The sequence below is a fragment of the Andrographis paniculata genome, unplaced genomic scaffold (genome assembly GCF_009805555.1).
Source record: "Andrographis paniculata isolate CXL003 unplaced genomic scaffold, ASM980555v1 Contig60END, whole genome shotgun sequence".
NCBI classification, from domain to species: domain Eukaryota; kingdom Viridiplantae; phylum Streptophyta; class Magnoliopsida; order Lamiales; family Acanthaceae; genus Andrographis; species Andrographis paniculata.
In genome coordinates this window covers 6,335,547-6,356,163 of record NW_026137596.1, presented here as the reverse complement: position 1 = coordinate 6,356,163, position 20,617 = coordinate 6,335,547, and the positions used below count along the sequence as shown (strand labels likewise).

General features: G+C 28.1%; 1 protein-coding gene and 1 long non-coding RNA gene across 2 annotated transcripts; one reads left to right on the top strand and one right to left on the bottom strand.

The window, feature by feature from the left end:
* Nucleotides 1-312: 312 nt before the first annotated feature.
* Nucleotides 313-1,909, bottom strand: LOC127260106 (uncharacterized). Its single transcript, XR_007840630.1, has 4 exons — nt 1,777-1,909; nt 693-957; nt 537-599; nt 313-408 (listed from the first exon to the last, which is right to left on the bottom strand). It is a non-coding gene; the product is annotated as an uncharacterized LOC127260106 (long non-coding RNA).
* Nucleotides 1,910-12,575: 10,666 nt separating this feature from the next.
* On the top strand, nt 12,576-14,464 carry LOC127259922 (tropinone reductase homolog At5g06060-like). Its single transcript, XM_051287539.1, has 4 exons — nt 12,576-13,009; nt 13,119-13,335; nt 13,421-13,527; nt 14,079-14,464. The coding sequence occupies exons 1-4, from the start codon at nt 12,716-12,718 to the stop codon at nt 14,262-14,264; spliced, it is 804 nt and encodes a 267-aa protein (XP_051143496.1). The 5' UTR covers nt 12,576-12,715; the 3' UTR covers nt 14,265-14,464.
* Nucleotides 14,465-20,617: the final 6,153 nt, after the last annotated feature.

The window sequence follows — 20,617 nt, the reverse complement described above, 5'->3', positions numbered from 1 at the left end:
AAACTTTATGGCTAAGGAAATTAGGATGGGCATAATCATACGGGGTCGGGCCGTGTCAATATCCCTAGCACTGAAAGTACACTGAATTACATTTAAAATCCAAAGAAAGCCGGCTGAATGGATAAATTCCGAATGAAACAAATATTGTCGACTCAAAAATACAACAAACCTAATAAAACAAGCTAAAATCAACAACAAGAACAAATGGTAACTCCTACTGAGGGTTTAACCTCAAATCATAACTGTGTCAGACCCTACAATGATATATATTAAAAGTACGTCTTGAAGATTATGCATACACATATAAATTTAGACACATCACATATTAAATTGCGATAACAAACCTGGGGTGGGGGCGGACAACATGATCCCTTCTGCAACATGTTTTACCAAGCCACGGGACCCGACCTACATGAAGGTGTTTGCCACGATCAAGAACATTCTTATACACTAACAAGGTATAAGAAAAATAATGTGCTATGTAAAAGAATTTAGATATTCTGTTAAAAATCCATCACATATTCATGTTAACTAACCGGAAGTGGTTCGTGGACCTCGGTCCCCGGCGTCTCCGACATTCTATGGGTGCGGCTACATCACTACAAGCAATTAAGGAATTATTTGAGTCGCTAGTAGCTCGGCAGGATATAAAGTGTCATACAATTAATGTGAAGATATTGTATCTTCCTTACCGGGGCTCTTACTGATGCTCCATCAGGAGAGTTCTTCCAAGCATAATACTCGGCATGCATATTTCTAAGCTCAGCCATGACAGCCCTCAACTCAACAAGGCCTTCCTTAAATTCCTCTGCCAGTTTTTGGACATCTTGGCTATTGGTAATGCCGGTTGATTGAGTATGTGGGTGGGCAGAATTAGCTGCACTATCTATAGCTGTCTTCCTTTTCCTTTTTTCCCTGAGAGCATGTTGGTATAGAGCCTCTCTCGCAGCCGTGGTTCTTTTATCGGTTAGGAGTTTGTTAAGTTCTGAATTCAAATAAGTCTATACAAAATCACGTGTTTAAGCATACATTTACTTAGTTTCTACGAATGGTTTAATTTCAAAGCTTTAATTTCCTCTGACACTAAGCAAAGATATAGGTGGAAAAGAGAAAAATAAAAATAGATGTAACAACAACCAGACTCGGGACAAAAGTAAATGGAAGACTGAAAGTAAAACAAAATCTGCAGAAGAATCTGGTTAAAGGGGTAAGTGTCAAAACTGTTTCTCGTCTACTATTTTTCTTTCACTTTCAGAAGAGACTCAAAGACGACTCATCCATCATCGACTCTCAAGCTTAAGGTTTTTACTATTTCCTATACAAACAGGAGAGTCATAACACATGCCATGCCTAAAGACATCATTTTAACCAACACCAAGATACAATGTAAAAACTGTAAACTTCATTTTATGAAAATAGAGTTGATAAAACTTTAAAATAATAATAAATTAGAATCTCCAGTCACATTATACATTGCCTAATATACGATCTTCGAACAGTTATAAGTCCACCTCTGCAGCACCTCGTTGTTCAATAACTTAATCCTACAAATGAAAGTTGAAGAAATGACTATTATTCGACCATGAAACACTCAATTTCAGAAAACACATCCATACTTGTATTTACCCAAGAAAACTTATAAAACCTAACTCGCTATTTACCGAGTAAAAATATGAAATAATTTGTACAAGAAGATTATCCAAAAATCTAGAACACTAAAGAAACTAAAAACCAATTTTCATAGCTTCAAAAGAGCAGTCCTAAGTTTTAACTCACCGTTCGATTTCGTAAGAACTATGATGCGGCGACGAAGATTTACGCTGCCAAAAACTCAGAGAACACGAGTTTCAAACCAGCGACGGTAGAAAAGATGGCGGATTGGAGTGAAGTGTAGAGCAGATCTTTTTGTTGTGCGTAGATCGGGAGGCGATTTGAGGGAAAAGGAAAAGGGCAGCGTGTGTATGTATGGAATTGTACATAGATGGAGAAAGTGTTACTATATGTTGAGAAAGTGTTAATACGCTTTCTATCCTTGTTATTTTTAAATTATTATATTTTTTAAATAATTTTATAAATATATTTTTTAACGGGTTAATATATGTTGGAAAAATGGAAAAAGTGTTAACACGATTTCTATTCTTGATTACTTTTTAATTATTATTTTTTAAAAATAATTTTATATAGATTGTTTTTTAAAAAATTATTTATAATTATAATATTATGTTTTTTACAGTTTTTTAATTATTATTTTTTATTGAATTTTATATAGATTATTTTAATATTGATTTTTTGTTACGGTTTGATATACGTAACAAATACATAGATACTAAATCTCGTTATAATTGTAGTTGTTATGGATAAACGATCAAAACAAATAATAAAAATGTTGACCAACACAATTTTATTTTGTTCCTACAAAAATCGTAACAAAAATCACTTTTTGTGACAGAAGTATCGTTACGAACAATATATCAGCTACAAATGGTTGATTTTTTGGTAGTGTCAAATAGTTTTGGTTGGTATGTTTCATAGTTGTATGAAATGTATTTATCCTTTGTAAGGGTTGTTGTAGAAATTTGTTCAAATTTGTTATGCCACAATCATATCTTTCATCATAACAATATCTGATCCTACAATGAGTCTTGTTAACGTGCCTTTGTTTCATAACTTTTGCCACTATGTGTCGTTGATTAGTGAAGCAACAGAACACTTGTAGTTTTTAATCATGATCGCGTGGTGCTTTGTGTGGAAGTAGAAAGTTCATTCCATTTGTTCTTCTAAAGTCATAATAGTTATAAAAGAACTCGGAAATCAATGTCTGTATACTTGGACGTAATCAATCTTATAGAATATCATTTTACTTATATCAAGCAACAAAATAATTAATGAAATATTTTCTCTCTTGTGAATGTGAGTGTCTGTGTGTGTGGAATAGGAATATATATATATATATAAAAATAAAGTAGCTTTCATTTCCCAGAGGCACACTGAATTGCAGATTTGAAGTTAGTATGAATCTATGCTATGACTTCTAAAGGTAGCGCCACTATAAACTTATAGTAATTGTACTATACCTATTTTGTCATTTTAGTCTGTTCAAAATTAATTAATTTTTTTAAAAAAATAATTGTACTTACTACATAAATTTAGAAAATTTTACGTATTATTACAACAAAAATTATCATCATTGTTTAATACCAATATTCATAATTTTTAATGAAAAAGTAAATAGATATATACATATGAGATTGCTAAAATATTATATTCTATGATAGTTTTAAAAATATTATCAAATAATTAATTTATTAAAAACTTTCATATTATATTAAACTAATTATCCAATATATATTGCATGCTATGTTACTCTTTTTTATAATTATTTTGACGATGTCATTGTTTTCTTTATTTTATTTTTTCCGTTTGTTTTATTAATATTGCATTGTCTTATTGTTTTATTCTAAAATTTATTGAAAGATCTGCAAGAATAATATTATTTATTATTTAAATATTTTCGATTAACACATTTTTAAAAAAATAACACTCAATGATATTTAAAATTTTGAATCAATTTATGTTACTTATTTATTTTAAATATTTATTATTTAACCTCTAAAATATAACTATTTTTATATTAAATATATAAAAAAAATAATATTTTTTAAAAGTCCGTGGGTTGGCCCGCTTGGCTCGCCATCCGCCGGTGGGTTGGGTTGGGTTGCCTAAATATTAGTTCGTCTATCGCAGGTTGACCCGCAAATAACCCGCTTATTTGCGAGTTGGTGAGTTTTAGATAAATCCGCTCCGTCAATCCGTTTTGACAACTCTAATCAAATCGTAGTATAATCTTAAAGCTAGCTAAGAATGACAACTATGGACAACGAAGTACATCGATTGTAAAATCACAAAAGAGGCAATAAGAGGCAACAAACAAATTGCAATGAATTTTTAAGATATAAAAGAATTTATTATTGCCATTGAAACATTTAGTTCTCAAAAGAATACAATTAATTAAAAAATATATATATTCTTGTTATTTTTGTGAGTACCTCACCGAGAATTTTCACTCCGGCATTCGTTAGGGTATAAGCGGGGTCTCCGGGACCGTAACATCTGTGACAAACATTTTAATAATGGCTAAGATATTACCTATATAAATACGAAAAATTTATGCTAGTTACGATGAAAAATGATCTTTATAGACAAATTTATGAATACATTTGAATTGAAAACTTGTAATGGCATACGAAAGTGAATGATATATCCTAACATATATAACAACAAAAAATAACCATTAACTTGTTGTACAGACTATACCCTAAATAAACATATAGCAATGTTTAAAACTAAAACATAAACATCAGGCTAACCACCTAATATAGTCAAAACCATACAACAACAATAAAACACCAAACAGTTCATACAACACCAACAAACTAAAACAGCCCGATGACTACCAAACAAGAAATAAACCATAAAAGCATATATCCATATGAAGTCGGACAACAACAATAAACCAACATTTATAAACCACGACACCATAATCTTTACAAACCTATACAACTCAAAGTAAATAATACGGATGAAATCCTCCTGCAGCAGAAAGAACATAACAGTCACTATAGCAACAAATAACCACCAAACATACCTTACAACAACAATAAACCATACAATTACCTTAAACCCAAATAACAACCCTTATAACAACGTATTCAAATACAAACATAACAATCATACATAAGATCCAATCTACATAAAAAAAAAATTCTACAACAACACAATAAATTAAATACCCACATAAAAAAATTCTATAACAATCATACACGTTGCTCCATTGTTTTGGCGGTACAAACATTGGCACATAGGGAATAATCATATGTCTAACCTACATAAACTATAGATATACAAATGCCCAAATTAATACTTAAGAAGTGGAAAAAAAATGCAAAATTGCCCATAACGCTCTTATGGTTTCGAAACTCAGCGTAAATTTCTCATGTACTTTAAAATTTGCATGGCAACCCCTTATACTTTCAAAATTGTTGTACGGAATCTCCTTATATTTTTATGTGATGAGAAGTTGATTTCTCATATATACATTTTTTATGGCGTAGAAATTCATGCAATATTTTTTAAAATATAAGGAGACGCCATACAATTTTAAAAATACATCACTACAAGAAAAAATTATTTTTGTAACAAAATTTTTTTGTCTCTAAATCTACTTTTTCCGTTACTAATGACATTAGAGACATAATTAGGAATGGAATTACGGTAGCTACGTGAACTTTAGGGACAAAATTCCGTTACAAATATATTATTTTTTTGTAGTGCATGGGGGATTTATGTTGATTTTCAAAATTACAGGAAAATTATGAACAATTTTGCCCAAAAAAAAAGTCAATCTCTAAAGAAAAAAAAAATTAGTTTTATTTCATCAACTAATACCAAAAGTAAAAACTAATTAAAACGTCCCCCGGTTCAAAAACTAAGAAGAGCTACCAAAATAGAAAGCATAGCTTGCCTTTACTTAACAATTAGAGGTAGTCTTGTATGTCAGACATATAGGACAGATAATCCTTGATGAGGATTATATAATTATATAGATAAGCAAAATAATGATCCCAAAAGAACTCCGATGGATAAACAAGGCAAAGTCATGTGAACTTAAAATAAAACCAAATTAAAGAAGAGCTAAACCAAACTTGGAAATTCGATCACGTGACGCATGTTTCAAACCATAGAGAGCACGCCACAACTTGCAAAGTATAGAACAATGAGCAAAATCTAAAGGTATTAAAACATCCTTGGAGATATCACCATTAAGAAAGACATTCTTAATATCCAATTGCAACAAAGGCCACATACAAATAGCCACAATTGCAATTAAATAACTAATAAAGGTAAAACACGCGACATGTTTTAAAGCGGAGAACATATCTAAGTTGTTGCATATGTGACATATAGCTCCACTATCTATAAGCCAAGAACTACAATCTAATTGTGCAGAACAAGTAAAAAACATTATATTTGAGAATTCAATGATTGAATTTTCTATAAACACTTGAGAGTCAGCACTCTTGGCAAGAAGCTTTTCCACCTCTACTCGAACGACAGTTTCAATATTTGGTATTTCACATTCTGTGGTATGGACTTAATCTCATTCCTCACAACATTAGCCACACCTTTCTTTTTATCCCTCAAATCTTTGTACCAAATGGGAACCCTATGAAGTTTGAAGCAAGATTCACATGTGTGGCCTTTCTTTTACAATAATCTTAGTTCTTGCCCATGTGTTGTTATTTTCTATCATTGCACTTCTTGCTTGATCCATTGCCTCCTTCAATAACAAAGGAATTTGTTCAATTGCAATATGTATTTTCTTTTATTTCTTAACTTGCACAATCATGGAATAGGGTATATTGGGCAACATATCCATGACTAAGATTTGTCCCCAAAAAGTTTCATAAGTATCATTAAGTCCATTCAAGAATTTAATCAGCAGATCTTTTTTCATTCGTTCAGTATATTTTTGGCTTAAGTCACAGCTCATCCCACAGCTCTTGAAGCTTAGTAGCATAAGAAGCAATCGAATCATCACCTTGTTTCAATGAGCTAATTGAAAAGTTGAGTTGATAGATTAAAGAGCCATTAGATTGGTCAAATATTTTCATTCAGGCTCTCTCATAATGTATGAAAGCACCTTCAAGTTTAGAGGAAATAGAGTTATCTATGATTTTACAAAAGCTTCCAACTCAATTCATGCCTCAAACTAAGTAGAATCCTATGTAGGTTTGCCTTATTTTTCATAAATAAAGTCTATCTTACCTTTAGCAATAAGAGCATTTTGCACCCTACGACTCTAATAAAAATATTTCTTCCCATTAAGAGGAACAATTGTAAGTGCGAATCCTAGCTGATTACTGATACTTAGTATCATAGCTTTCAAAAAGGTAGGTAGATGGCATGAGATTGCCTTAGCTGCAATGTGTGTTGCTGCTTGAACCGCTGATTGAGGGGTCAACTAAGGTGAGGATCAGCCCGGGGAAGCCTAAAGACAGGCACTTTGACGGCTTGATCTCCTCGATCTCGAGCTATATCCAAAAATGGAGCTATTGTAACATTTCTTATACAGGGCATTTGGAGTTTATTCGATCTTCTCCATTCCCCCCACGTCATCCTCCATATTACTAAACTTTGCAGATCTTTCTTGTGGCAACGCAAATCCACGTCAGTGGCTTGCCATATTATCTACTCTCCCAAAGATGAAGCCGGTCTTGGACTTTGTTCCCTCCCGGAATGGAACCTTACGCTTATCTCTAAATATATTTGGAGGCTTATTTCCAACAAGGAATCTCTATGGATCAAATGGATTCATAATCGCTACCTACGCGGGCATGATATTTGTACTAGACATCCGGACAAATCAGATTCTAGTTTCTTTAAATCAATACTATCTATTAGGGATTGGCTTCTTGTAACTTTGGGAGATGCTGCTTAGGCAGAGGCTGCCATAAGGCAGTGGTACAACCTTGATAAAGGCATAGCTATGATCTACAAGGACTTACGAGCTCTAGCGGCTTTTTTGGCAACCTTTCTCATTCATCTGGAATTCTTCAGCGCTTCCTAAGCACTCGTTTATCCTATGGATGGCAGCCCTCGGAAAGTTCAAGACTAAGGATAGGCTCCTCTTACTTGACATCAACCCGTTGTGTGTTCTTTGTAAAAGACGAGGCGGGGGACATACAACACCTCTTCTTCCAATGTCCCTTTCTCCTCTAAGGTTTGGAAAGAAACTTGCTCCTGGATTCAAGCTCCGAGTCACCTCAGCACCATCCAACAGAGTATAGATTGGCTCAGATTGTCAAAAAATTCGGATTCTGGTTTGCATAAAATTGGTTTTGCATAAAGAAATGTAGCCCAATCCAATTTTTCATTTACTAGTAGTGGCCCATTGAATTTATCACATTCTTCCTTTGTTGGTGTTGCCATACTCTGTTGAATTTCAACACTGCTACATTCAATGGAGAAGGCAAAGTGATTAATAGAGAAGATGCTCTAGTGTTTGTACTCAAATTCGTGATTTTGTGTCGTTATCCGCATTTATGTATGTATTACTTCATGGCTTAGGCATATTATTTTATTTCACTAGAGATTTTAATCTGTTTATCGGTTAATATTTTTTTTTTATTCCAACATAAACTATTCCTCCTTTCGTCCCAAAAGTATAATCTTGTTGTGTTAGATACGAAATTTAAGAAATATTGATATTATATTGGTAGTTTGTGAAAAGTAAGAATAAATGACTTTTTTGCTCTTGTGAGTATATTAGTGTAAAAAGTAGTGGCAATTGTGTAATAATAATGAAAAAGTAGGGATAGTTTTATGGTGATATAATTATTTATGGAAATGAGACTATTGTTTTGGGACGGACAAAAATGGTAAACAAGACTATTGTAGTGGAACAGAAGGAGTATTTTTATTTGTCTCACACTCGAAAGTAACTTTTTTTTATAGTAAATATAATTACACACTAATGTCAAAAATATTCTTGAATTTTTATAGTATTTTCGAGCCTTAACAAATAATCTATTTTTTTTATTATGATTTGTTTCATAACAAATTATTGATTTTTTTTAGTAACTATATTAGCTATCTAACTTTAAAAGTACTTTTACAACTTACAATATATTACACAATGTCATTACTTTTATATAATACAATACTAATAAGATTATTTTTGTCATTTTCTTTTACTTTGTACTATATATTGATATTATACTAGTATTAAAAAGATTATGTGCAGGAAAACAACTGAATACTTATTTAAGGGAAGAAGGAAATATAAATTACGAACATGTCATTACACATACAATTAATTTATATATAAAATAAAAAATAAAAATATTAAAATTATTTTACATATTTTTAGTAACTAATACTACATCAGTCCGGCTCTAAGAGTGTCATTTATTTTTTGCATATTAATTTTTTAATATTAATTATTATATCAAAATATAGTGTAAATTAAGAAAAAAATTACAAAAATATTTTCATTTAATGTTTTATAATATTAATAGAAGGATATTTGTGTAAAATTTTATACAAATATAAGAATATTTTTAAAGTTAATATAATGACATAAAAAATAAATATGACAGTAGACTAATGAAATAAATATTTTTTTTTTAATTTACTATAAAATTTTAAAGAACTTTGTGAATTGGGACAAATGGGGTGTAAATAAAGTAGTGTAAATTTATTCCTTATTACTATAAAGTTAAAATTTTCTTAAAATATTAAAATATATATATATATAGAGAGAGAGAGAGAGAGAGAGAGAGAGACGGCTACTATTCCCTATATTTTAATTGTTATCTACCCGGATAATGGTATAGTTGGCGGCTATTAAAAGATTTGATTAAGAGCTTATTTGACAATTAGCTGATAGTCATTAGCTGTTAGCTTATTTAATTAGCTGATAGTTTTTAGCTGATTCAATTAGCTGGTTTGACTAGTTGATTCGATTAGTTGTTTGTATTAAAATATTTTGTAAAATAACGGTTTGATATTAACTGGTTATACGTAAAATGACAATTGAGAATATTTTTTATTTTATTTTTTTCTAATATATTCAATTATGTTTTTTGAGTTTAGAATGTTTGAAATTTTTTGTTATTAGTTATTAAAAATTGTAAAAGTGTTATAAAAGTATTTATTTTTATTATAATTAGATTTTAAAAATAATATATTTTTATTGAATATATAAAATAAATTTTTCTATTGAAAATGATGTAAAATAATAAATTTTTCGTATATATATTTATTATGTTAGTTATAGATTAGTTCATTATATTTATAATTTTCTATAAATTTAACTTATTTAATTTATTTTTAGGATAAAATTTATATAATGTAATTTTAATATAAAAATAAATTATTAATATTTATATTTTCTATTTTATGTTGATTTTAATAAATATATATTTTACAATTAAAATAATTTTTATATATAAATTAATTATTTAAATTTATAAAAGTAAAATTATAATATAATAAAATATTCTAATATAATTAATAAATAATCAAAATATATTTATTTGTGTAAGATACGTAATAAATTTTTAAGGGCATATAAGGAATAAAAGAAATTTACAGAAAAAACTATTTCAAAGCGCTGGGTAAAGTAGCTTTTCTGAAATTAGCTTTTTGAACCCAAAAACTATTCCAAAAAGCTAATTTACCAAACACCTAAATTAGCTTTTTGACTGGTCAAACAGTTAAAAATTGTTCAATAAGCTAAAAGCTCTTCAAAAAGCTATTTATCAAACACTCTAATTGATTGCTAATTTATTTTATCCAACATTATCATTGAATATTTTTATTAATTTGTGAAATCCCGAAACTTTGTGCGTTTTTACTTATCAATTTTTAATTCGATTTTACTATTTCATTTTTTTTTAAAAAAATATTAAATAATATATTTATTTTTATTTATTATATTAAACTAAATTTTAATTTTATATTTAAAATATTATATCAATATATATTTACATCACATCGAACAATTATTTCAATTCAAATGCTAATAAACACAGGTAAATTGTGATTCCTTATTTTTTATTATTATTTAAATTAAAATAATATATAAAAAAATAGTGCTCATTATAATAATAAAGCAAAAGTGAACACACCCGTCTTCCTATGCCTCTTTAGAACCTTCCACGACATTTCCTTGGTATTATTTTTGGCGCTGTTCTTAGTAGACTTTCACATTATTGTGTTTTCTAAATTATTTTAAAAATTAATATTTTATATTTTTATATTTATTCATATTGTTTGAATGTGTAATTTTATATATTTCTCCATTTTCATTATTTTTTTTAAAAAAAAAAAATTCAGTGTATTTATTTTTAACTTACCACTGTTTCACTACTTATTTTTTACACCAGTATGTCACCGTGACTTATTTTTCCTTGCAATATTTTTTTTTGTTTGTCCCAAACTCACTGCAATATTTTTAAATTTAAAAATAATTAATACTCCCTCCGTCCACAAACTAATATCCTACTTTCCTATTTGGGACGTCCAATAACTATTGTCCTATTTCTTTTTTTTAAACACAAATTTTACATTTTTACCCTTCATTCATTTATTACTTTTAATCTCTACTATACAATTATGGACAAATTTGTCAATTCATAACAAAAAAGACAATCACCTAAAAAATCGTGCAAATATACTTTAGGACAATAAAAATTGGACGGATGGAGTAATATTTATATACATATGTTAATATATACTTCACTTTATCTCATCACATCACTTAAATAAAAAAACAAATAATCATTTATCTCTCCGATCACATCACTTAATATCCAAATTATCACAAATTACCATAGTTAATACTCCACACCTAAATTCTCGTGCCAAATATAAATATTGCACGCTGTTTGGGACGGAGGGAATATTAGTTTGGTTAATGACACATATTTAAGGTTATAGAATCAATATATATAAGTAAAAGACATTTAGAATATATGTCTTTAAATATTTTAAATTTATAATATGGAAATAATAAAATTTAAATAAAAATTTTTGTATATATCAACTCTTGTGAAACTAAGAAATTATCATCAAAATATTGTGATTGACATAGAAAAAATTTTGAGTCTTATCAACCGTTGCGAGAAAGATGCATATCATGAATATTGTAATTGAAATTTTAAAATATTTAATATTTAAATTTTTTATTATATTATACTACTTTCGTCCGACTCTAATGTTCTACCTAACATTACAAATATTTTTATCATTTACAATATATTACACAAATGTGACATTTATATCATACAAACTAATAAGATTATTTTATTTATTTTTACTTTATTCCTATTACATATTAATATAATACTAATACAACTTAAATCAAATGAATACTTATTTATGGGACGAATGGAGTATTAATTATTATATCAAAAATACAAATTAAGAAAATTTACAAAAATATGTCAATTAGTGTCTTATAATACTAATAGAGGAATATTTATACAAAAGAAAAAATTATATAAATATAGAGATATTTTTATTGCTAAATATAATGACGCAAAATGGTAAATATTATATTTTAAATGTGGATGATCGGGGTATTAAAGATTTCTTGAAAATATATACTCCCTCCGTCTCATTTAAAGGTTGACATTTTCCATTTTCGTTCATCCCAAAAAACGGTTAATATTTCCTAATTTAGTAACTGTACTACCTACCTAACATAATAAATACCCTTTCAATTTACTATATTACAGAAATATCATTACTTTTTATATTAGACAATACTAATAAAAATATTTTTGTCTTATATGAAAAAAAAAAAAAAAAAAAAAAGTAAACCACATTCTTGCAAATTTCCAAAATTAGCCCCCCAAATCCGACGTGGATTTTAGGCGGAGTGGGTTCAGAGAAAGGACGGATTCTATTACTGCAAGGGAAACAATAAAAAAGTGTTTCTAGACGCCGCCTTAATTTGACTCATTTATGAGTAGTTCATCACCGTTCCAGTCTACGATTTTGTAATTGTAGATCTCGAGGGCAAGCACGCCATGGAATGAATTGAGTATTATATAAATTCGATCTCGATAAACACCCACCCTCATTCTAAAACCCTAATTACTAGCAAAACCAACCACAGAGACACAGGCCGGCCCGCGAAATCGATCCGATGGCAGCAAAGGGTTCAAGTTCAAATTCCAGATGGTCGCTCTCCGGCTACACTGCGCTGGTCACCGGCGGGACTCGCGGCATCGGACAAGGCATCGTGGAAGAGCTCGCTGAAATGGGCGCTCATGTCTACACCTGCGCCAGGAACGCCGACGATCTCAACCACCGCCTCCAGGAATGGGCTTCCAAGGGCTACAAGGTCAGTGGCTCCGTGTGCGATGCGTCTTCCCGGGAACAAAGGGAAAAGCTCATCGAGAGCGCGTCCTCCGCTTTCAATGGCAAGCTCAACATCCTTGTAAGTAGCCATTCACTAATTAATACACTACTCTGTTTTGATTTTTCTGATTTTGATTTTGATTTGATGGATTTTGAAATTGATTGAATTGTTGTAATTGGAGTTGTAGGTGAACAATGCTGGGGCTAATGTGGTTAAGCCAACAGTTGATTTCACTGCTGAAGACTATTCGGAAGTGATGTCTACCAACTTTGAAGCCTGTCTCCATTTATGCCAGCTGGCTCATCCTCTTCTCAAGGCTGCTGGGAACAGCAGCATCGTCTTCATCTCCTCTGTTGCGGGTCTCACCCATGTCTTTGTCGGATCTCTTTATGGAGCCAGCAAAGGTAATTAATTTTGTTTGTTTGCATTGCATTCCGATCATCATCATCGTCTCATTTTGTATTAATTTGCAAATATATCATCTTACAGCTGCCGTGAACCAACTGACAAAGAATTTAGCCTGCGAATGGGCAAAGGACAACATTCGGGTCAACGCCATCACTCCCGGGTTCATCAATACACCTGCTGTGAAATCTGTAAGTTCTCTTTATTCTTTTTTCTCTTATAACATGGGAATCCGAAGTTGCATTCCAGGTAAATCCCCTGCCAAACTTAATGGCAGAGCATGGAGGTTTTATAGAGAGTGAAAAAAATTATAGCTTGGGTTTGTTCTTTCATCACTTTAAATTCAAATCAATAATATTCACCCTTATCCTTTCCAATAAAAATAATTTGGTCTATCATATCATAATGAAGAATATAGCTCCTACTACTTGGGAGAATGGAGAGTTATGTCTTGTTTATAGGATTTTATAATTCTATTAGGCGCGATTTCTTTGTGTAAGGCTCAGTGCAGCTCGTTTATATACAAAATGATAATAGTAAGAGTAAATTGTACAATATCCTTCTGTTTTTATTATAAATGCATAAAATATCCTACGTCTGTGTGTTATTTATTGCGAAATGATAGATTGTTCGCCTTTTTATTTATTTAATTTAAGAAAATGATTTTTTAAGCAATGGTGCAACCTTTTTCCATTTGCATATTATGATCATAATCCTTCTTTAATGTTTAATTTGATCGCAGATGCTGGCGAGTAATGAAGTGTTGTTTAATAAGGTAAAAGCTGAAACACCACTTGGGCGTGCCGGGGAGACACAAGAAGTCGGATCCTTGGTCGCTTTCCTTTGTCTTCCGGCGGCGTCTTATATCACAGGTCAAATTATCTCTCTCGATGGAGGAATGACCGCGAATGGTTTCTCGTTCCCTTGATAATAATTAAAATTACATTTGTCTTAAAAAGTATTTTGTGGCTCATCATTCTGGTTTTAAACGTATTTTGTTATGTATTTCTCATATTTCTGGTCTCAAAGCATAGTGTTGCATAATGACGGTGACTTGAGTTGTGAACACAGCCGACGGCTATGTATACATTTCGTGCTTTGATACGATAATGGAATGCTTTGATAATATCTATGGCTTTTATAATTCGCATGCATAGAATTACTTCCGTTCTCGGTTTCTATTTATTAGGGCATTCACACCACATATATCATTACTTCTTAATCTCCGTGTCCAAACAAAATTACATAATTTTTCTATTAGAAAGATGGCATTACAGATGCTCTTACAATCTTAAATTTGCAATAATTGTCTTTGAACTTCACTATAATTTAAGTGGAATATTCATATTTTCTGCTAAGCTTCTAACCGGAATATGCACGTGATGAGCACATATGCCTATTAAGATAGCTTAAATCGACCATCCCGAAGCCCTAGAACCGGCATCCCTAATTCGGAGTTTCCCTAATCGCAATTGAGCTTCGCCCTAATCCCAATCGAGCACCTCCGTCGTAGTAGGCTTTTCAATATTCCCTTTTCATCCTAAACTTGATTCCAAAACTCCATTTCCATTTAGTAAGCATCTAGTCTTGATTCTAATGGAAAAAAGCTCCCCGGACATTGTTGGATATGGATCAAAGCAGCAACCATTTCCATTTCCATTTAATAAGCACCTACCCTTCGATGAAGCTACACTTGAGAAGGTTAGTTTTGAGGCCAATAACTTGACACAATGAGCATCTAAATTCAAGAAAATGCATGTCCTCAATAACTACCTGGATCCTCAAAGATTTTACCATTTTCAGTTGCTTTCGTTAGGACAAGAGAGCAAAATGAGCCAGGATGTGGGAAAAACATAATTAAATTCAGCCAAAGTGACAAAAAATATTATGCAATTTAAAAATGAATGGAAAACAAAAATATCAAAATTGAACATTATTTTTAGAGAGACGTATTGTACTTAGCCCAAAAAATGAATACACGAAGGTTTTAAGGATGGGTTAGCTTTGGATCTCCCACTAACATTTGACTTGGCCCTGTGGCTGCAAGAAATAAGCTTGTCAACTTTGGGCTTCCAACTAACATCTGATTTGGATCGATTTTGGGTTTAGTAGCAAAACAGCTTTCCACGTCACCTTCTGATCGAGTCCACATCGGGACCTCCTCTTATGGACTATTACAAGGCTGAGCTGACCCAAAAGGTGAAAGAATCTGTTTATTTTGGATCTTTGATTGCAATATCTTCGTTGGGTTAACCGGTGATCTAATTTTGTTTTATATAAGTTATAACATTCTAAAAGTTTGATTTCTAAAATATTGGATTTGCTTGGCCAAATTTCTTTTAACACTATTTTCAATATATATTTTATTTTCTTACAAAAATCAATATTATCTTTCTAAATTATTGACATAATTTCTTATACTTCGTTCAAATCAAAACATTAAACAAATAAATCCTTTGTACCTCTGTATTTTAGAATAATTTTTTTTTCTTTATTTGTTTTTAAATCTCTTTATATATATATTAATATTTTTCTTATAGTATTATTTATTATTTATTTTAATATATCTTTTCTATTAAACTATAACTTTTACTTTATAAATTTAGAATCATTAAAATTATTGATTATGTTGTACACGTATTTTGTGTACAAATCATGGATGCTGCGTGGCTCAAGCAAATATAAATATATGGTGTAATATAAATATATGGTGAATGGATGAAATCAAATGTTACCATTACTTACTCCATCAATCTCTCTCTCTCTCTCTCTCTAATGCTTGTCCATTTTATACAACTCACATATATATATAATAATAATAATAATAATATATTTCTTACTCTCCTATATATTATATATGCAAACACACCTCTATATATATATATACACATTTTATATTATATAATATATACAATATATAAAATAGTGATTAGCGGTAGAAATAATCAATATTTCTATTAATATTACAATAATTTATATGTAAATGATTTTATTTATAAAAGATTTAAATTTGTTAATAAAAAAAAATAGAAAATATTAATTTTTATTAATTAAATTATATATATTTATCACATAAATTTTGTTATTAAAAATAATTATTTAAAATTATAAATTTCTGTAAAAATAATAAATTAATTAAAAACTATCCTCATAAAAAAACATATGAATAATTTGTTTTTTTATATATTTTATATTATTTTTAATAAAAAAATATTCATATTTTTCAATAAAAATACATCAGTTTTTTCTTTTTACAAAATATCTACAAAAAATAATTTAATAATATTTTTATAATTTTCAATAATTAGTAATAAATTTCTAAAAAATGTTACACACCTAAATATTTTGAAAATAAAATACTCCTTCCGTCCTAGTGCAAGGTTGTCGTTTACTTTTTGCACGTAGTTTTTTTTAATATTAGTATTATAATGAGTTGTAGTGAAAAAAAGACGAAAATATCCTATTATTATTGTGTAATATAAAAGTAATGACATTTGTGTAATATAAAAGTAATGACATTTGTGTAATATAGTGTAAGTTGAAAGTGTATTTATTATATTACGTAGGTAGTACATTTACTAAATTAGAAAATGGTAACCTTATCTTGGGACAAACGAAAATAAAAAATTCCAACCTTTCAATGAGATAGAGAGTATAAAATATCATTAATTATTTATATATAAACAACCATATTAGCACCCCTTGTATTAATATTTTTTACTGGTCAAATATATAAAAATTGTTCAATAAACTAAAAATTATTTTTTAAAACATTATAAACAATATTTTGACATAAATTCAATTTTAAAAATATTAGACAATATAGTGAAAATGTGAAAAATATAAACAAGTTTATTAAAAAGGCAAAATGCGATAATAAATATGTTTATTTTTTATTTTAAATTAAAAAATCACTATTTATCCCGATTCTTAGGACATCTCTAAATGCAGTGGATTGTGTTAAAATTGAGGTTTGGGGCTCAACTCGTTTGATCCTGCACCGAAACATATATTTCGTGTGTTCATATTGTGCCACGTGGTGCAATTTAAAAATATCATTTTCAAAATTTTTTTTAAAAATAAAAGCAAGCCGGTGTTTGTATTATAAGATATTTTGAAAAGATATTTTTTTATAGAAGAATATAAAAATAATGAATACTATGTAATATATAAATTATTTTTAAGAAAATCAGCAACAATGAACTTCGTCTTTTTACTTTTTTACATCTGATCTATTATTAATTTGGTACTGAAACCATTTCCAACCCACCCTGAAAAACTGCAGTTATCACCCTCTCAACCTGAGAGGATGAGGCAGAGTTCTGCTGGGTTGAGCACCTTCTCAACGAAGAGGGTGTTTTTTTATTATTATTTTTTGTTTTATTTTAATTTTTATGTATTATTACCCTTAGGGTGTGTTTGTTTGGCCGATTGGATTTTAAATACATTATTTATTCTATTTTTTTCTTTTAAATATATCAAATCAAATATTTATTTTTTATTTTTTATATTATACTCCTGCTAAAAATCAATTTTACATTCAAAACATTACATCAACACCTATTTATATCACATCATACAATTATTCAAATTCAAAATTTTTACTATTCAAATCCCAACACAAAATCCAAATCCCAAAACAAACAGACAAAAATATATGCATAAACAATACTTTTATCTTTGTTTATTTCTTTTCTTTGTAATTTTTTTTTAATTATTTATAAAATAACTTATTTTATATGTTTATATTTTAATTTTATAAGTAATATTTATATTAAATATTTGATGTTATTTGTAATTTTTTTTCTTTTAAAAAAATTATATAGTAATATGCTGTTTTCTCCCGTCAAATTAATTATTTTTTCTTTTTAGGCCGTCGGACGAAATTAGTTAACTTTCTTAATATAGTAATAATTAATCAATAATTATTAAAATTAAAATTTTAATTACATTCAATTAAATTACTCATATTTATAAGTTAATTGTTTATTTAATTGTAAGTTTGAAAAATAGACTATAATTTTGAATAATAAAAATTAAAGTAAATATTTGATTTAATATATATAAATAGATATTTATGTAATTTTAAAATTTTAAATTAATTTTTAATATAATATAATAAAAATTAATGTTTGATTTTGTATTTTATGATTGAAAAATTAGTTAATAATGATATTTGATTTTGAATTTATTTTTTCTTCATAAAAAAAGATATTAAAAAAAACACAGTTACATGAAAACTTAAAAAATTACTTTTAATTTTAGTATTTTAAAATAAAATATTATATTTTGATATCGAATATGCAATTCGCTTAGGATGGTTCGTGACAATATATTAAAAATATCGAATTATATTGTATACCCTATTGAATTTTTTAGTTTTTTATTGATATTGACAAAAAATTCAGTATATATACCGAAATATCAAATTTTTTTCTTTTATTTTCTATATATTTTAAAAACATCAAATTGTATGTTGTTAAAATATCAAAAAAAATTCGGTGTCGTATCATATCATACAGAGAATTTGGAATTTTCAGTATTCTTTTATACCGTATATGCGTTATTCGATAATTCGGTATATTTTCATCTATAAATTAGATATATCAAATTGTTGATATGATATCGGCACTAATAAAATATTAAATCAAAAAATCTTGATACAATATACAATATGTGGTAAAAATTTTGATATTTCAATGAACCATTTTTATAAGAAATTTGATGTATTGTTTATTTTAAATTTTTTATAATTATAATTTATATTGTATTAATTGCATTTAAATTATTAAACTCAATTTATTTTTTATTATTATAATTGCACATATTAATTTATAATCCAGACAATCTTAAAAAAAAAAAAAATCAATTTATAAAATATTCAATATTAAAAAATTATAATAAAAATATTTTAACATATATTCTGTTATTCTATCAAATAAAAATGTTTAAAATAATATTTCATTACAAATATTACATCACTTAATCAAATCAATTAATTATATAATACAATATTTTTTAATATGAGTGCCCAAAAGAAAGATGATCAATTTCATGGCACGAGAGAGTATAAAACAAAATATACAGAGAATATTGTTTAACTTTTAAAAAAAATAAAGGATATAATCGAAGATGAATGTCTTAGAAAATCCTACCAAAATGAAAAAATGTATTACAAATTCTTCAAAAATAAAGTGATGGATTGAAAATAGTATTCCGTGGAATTAGTCCACATTTCCTCTTTTTGCCGTTCCACGAAATTAGTCAGATTTCTTAATATAGTAATAATTAGTAAATACTAATTATAATTACAAATTTAACTATATTTTATTCAATTACTAATACCCCTGACTTTTATTATTTGTTTTATTGTAAATTTAAAAGTAGGGCTAGAATTTTGAATAATAAAAATTAATAAATATTCAATAGGATATAATAAATGTTTATGTAATGTCTAAAATTTTTAATTAACTTTTAATAAATATAAAAAATATTTGATTTTTGATATTTTACGATTGAAAATTAGTTAATAATGAGATTTGATTTAGAATTTGACTTTTATATTTCATAAAAAAAAGTTCATTTATCACTATTATTAAGAATGAAAAATATGAATTTGCTCAAATAATGCAGGTACCGTATGAAAAAACACTAAAGTGTCAATATTATTGTATATCATAAATTTTTACATGGTATGATACCGTATTGAATATTTTCAATACGACAATTGCATATCTTTTTAGCATTGTTGGTATAATATATACCGAAGATATCAATACAGTTTGATACTTTAGTATTTGATATATCGGTCTTATATCAATAATTTAGTATATTGATACTAAAATAATTAATGTCTAATATATTCTTAAAATTGTAAAATTATTTTTAATTTTTATATTTCAGCGTAAAATATTATATTATGATATCATACATGTAATTCGATTAGAAATGACTCGATAATGTATTCAGATAATACCGAACCATATTGTATACCACACCGAATTTTTTGGTATATTAAAAAAAATATCGATACCATACAAAAAAAGTTCGGTATACTGAAATTTGACATTTTCAGTATTTTTTAGTATGTGTTATTTCAGTAATTCAGTATTTTTTCATTTATAAATTTGGTATACCAAATTATTGGTACAATAATTTATTACGAAAAAATAGCATACTAAAAATTTTGGTATGTAATATCGATCTATCCCTACCAACAATCAAATTCGAAAAATTCGATGTTTTGTTTATATTAAAAATTTTAGTATTACGACTGTTATT

What these genes read in the sequence shown, in the direction of transcription:
- LOC127259922 (XM_051287539.1), top strand. Translation starts at nt 12,716, where the DNA reads ATGGCAGCAAAGGGTTCAAGTTCAAATTCCAGATGGTCGCTCTCCGGC. An exon ending in TCTTTATGGAGCCAGCAAAG is followed by an intron (nt 13,336 to 13,420) that starts GTAATTAATTTT and finishes ATCATCTTACAG; the next exon opens with CTGCCGTGAACCAACTGACA. An exon ending in ATACACCTGCTGTGAAATCT is followed by an intron (nt 13,528 to 14,078) that starts GTAAGTTCTCTT and finishes ATTTGATCGCAG; the next exon opens with ATGCTGGCGAGTAATGAAGT.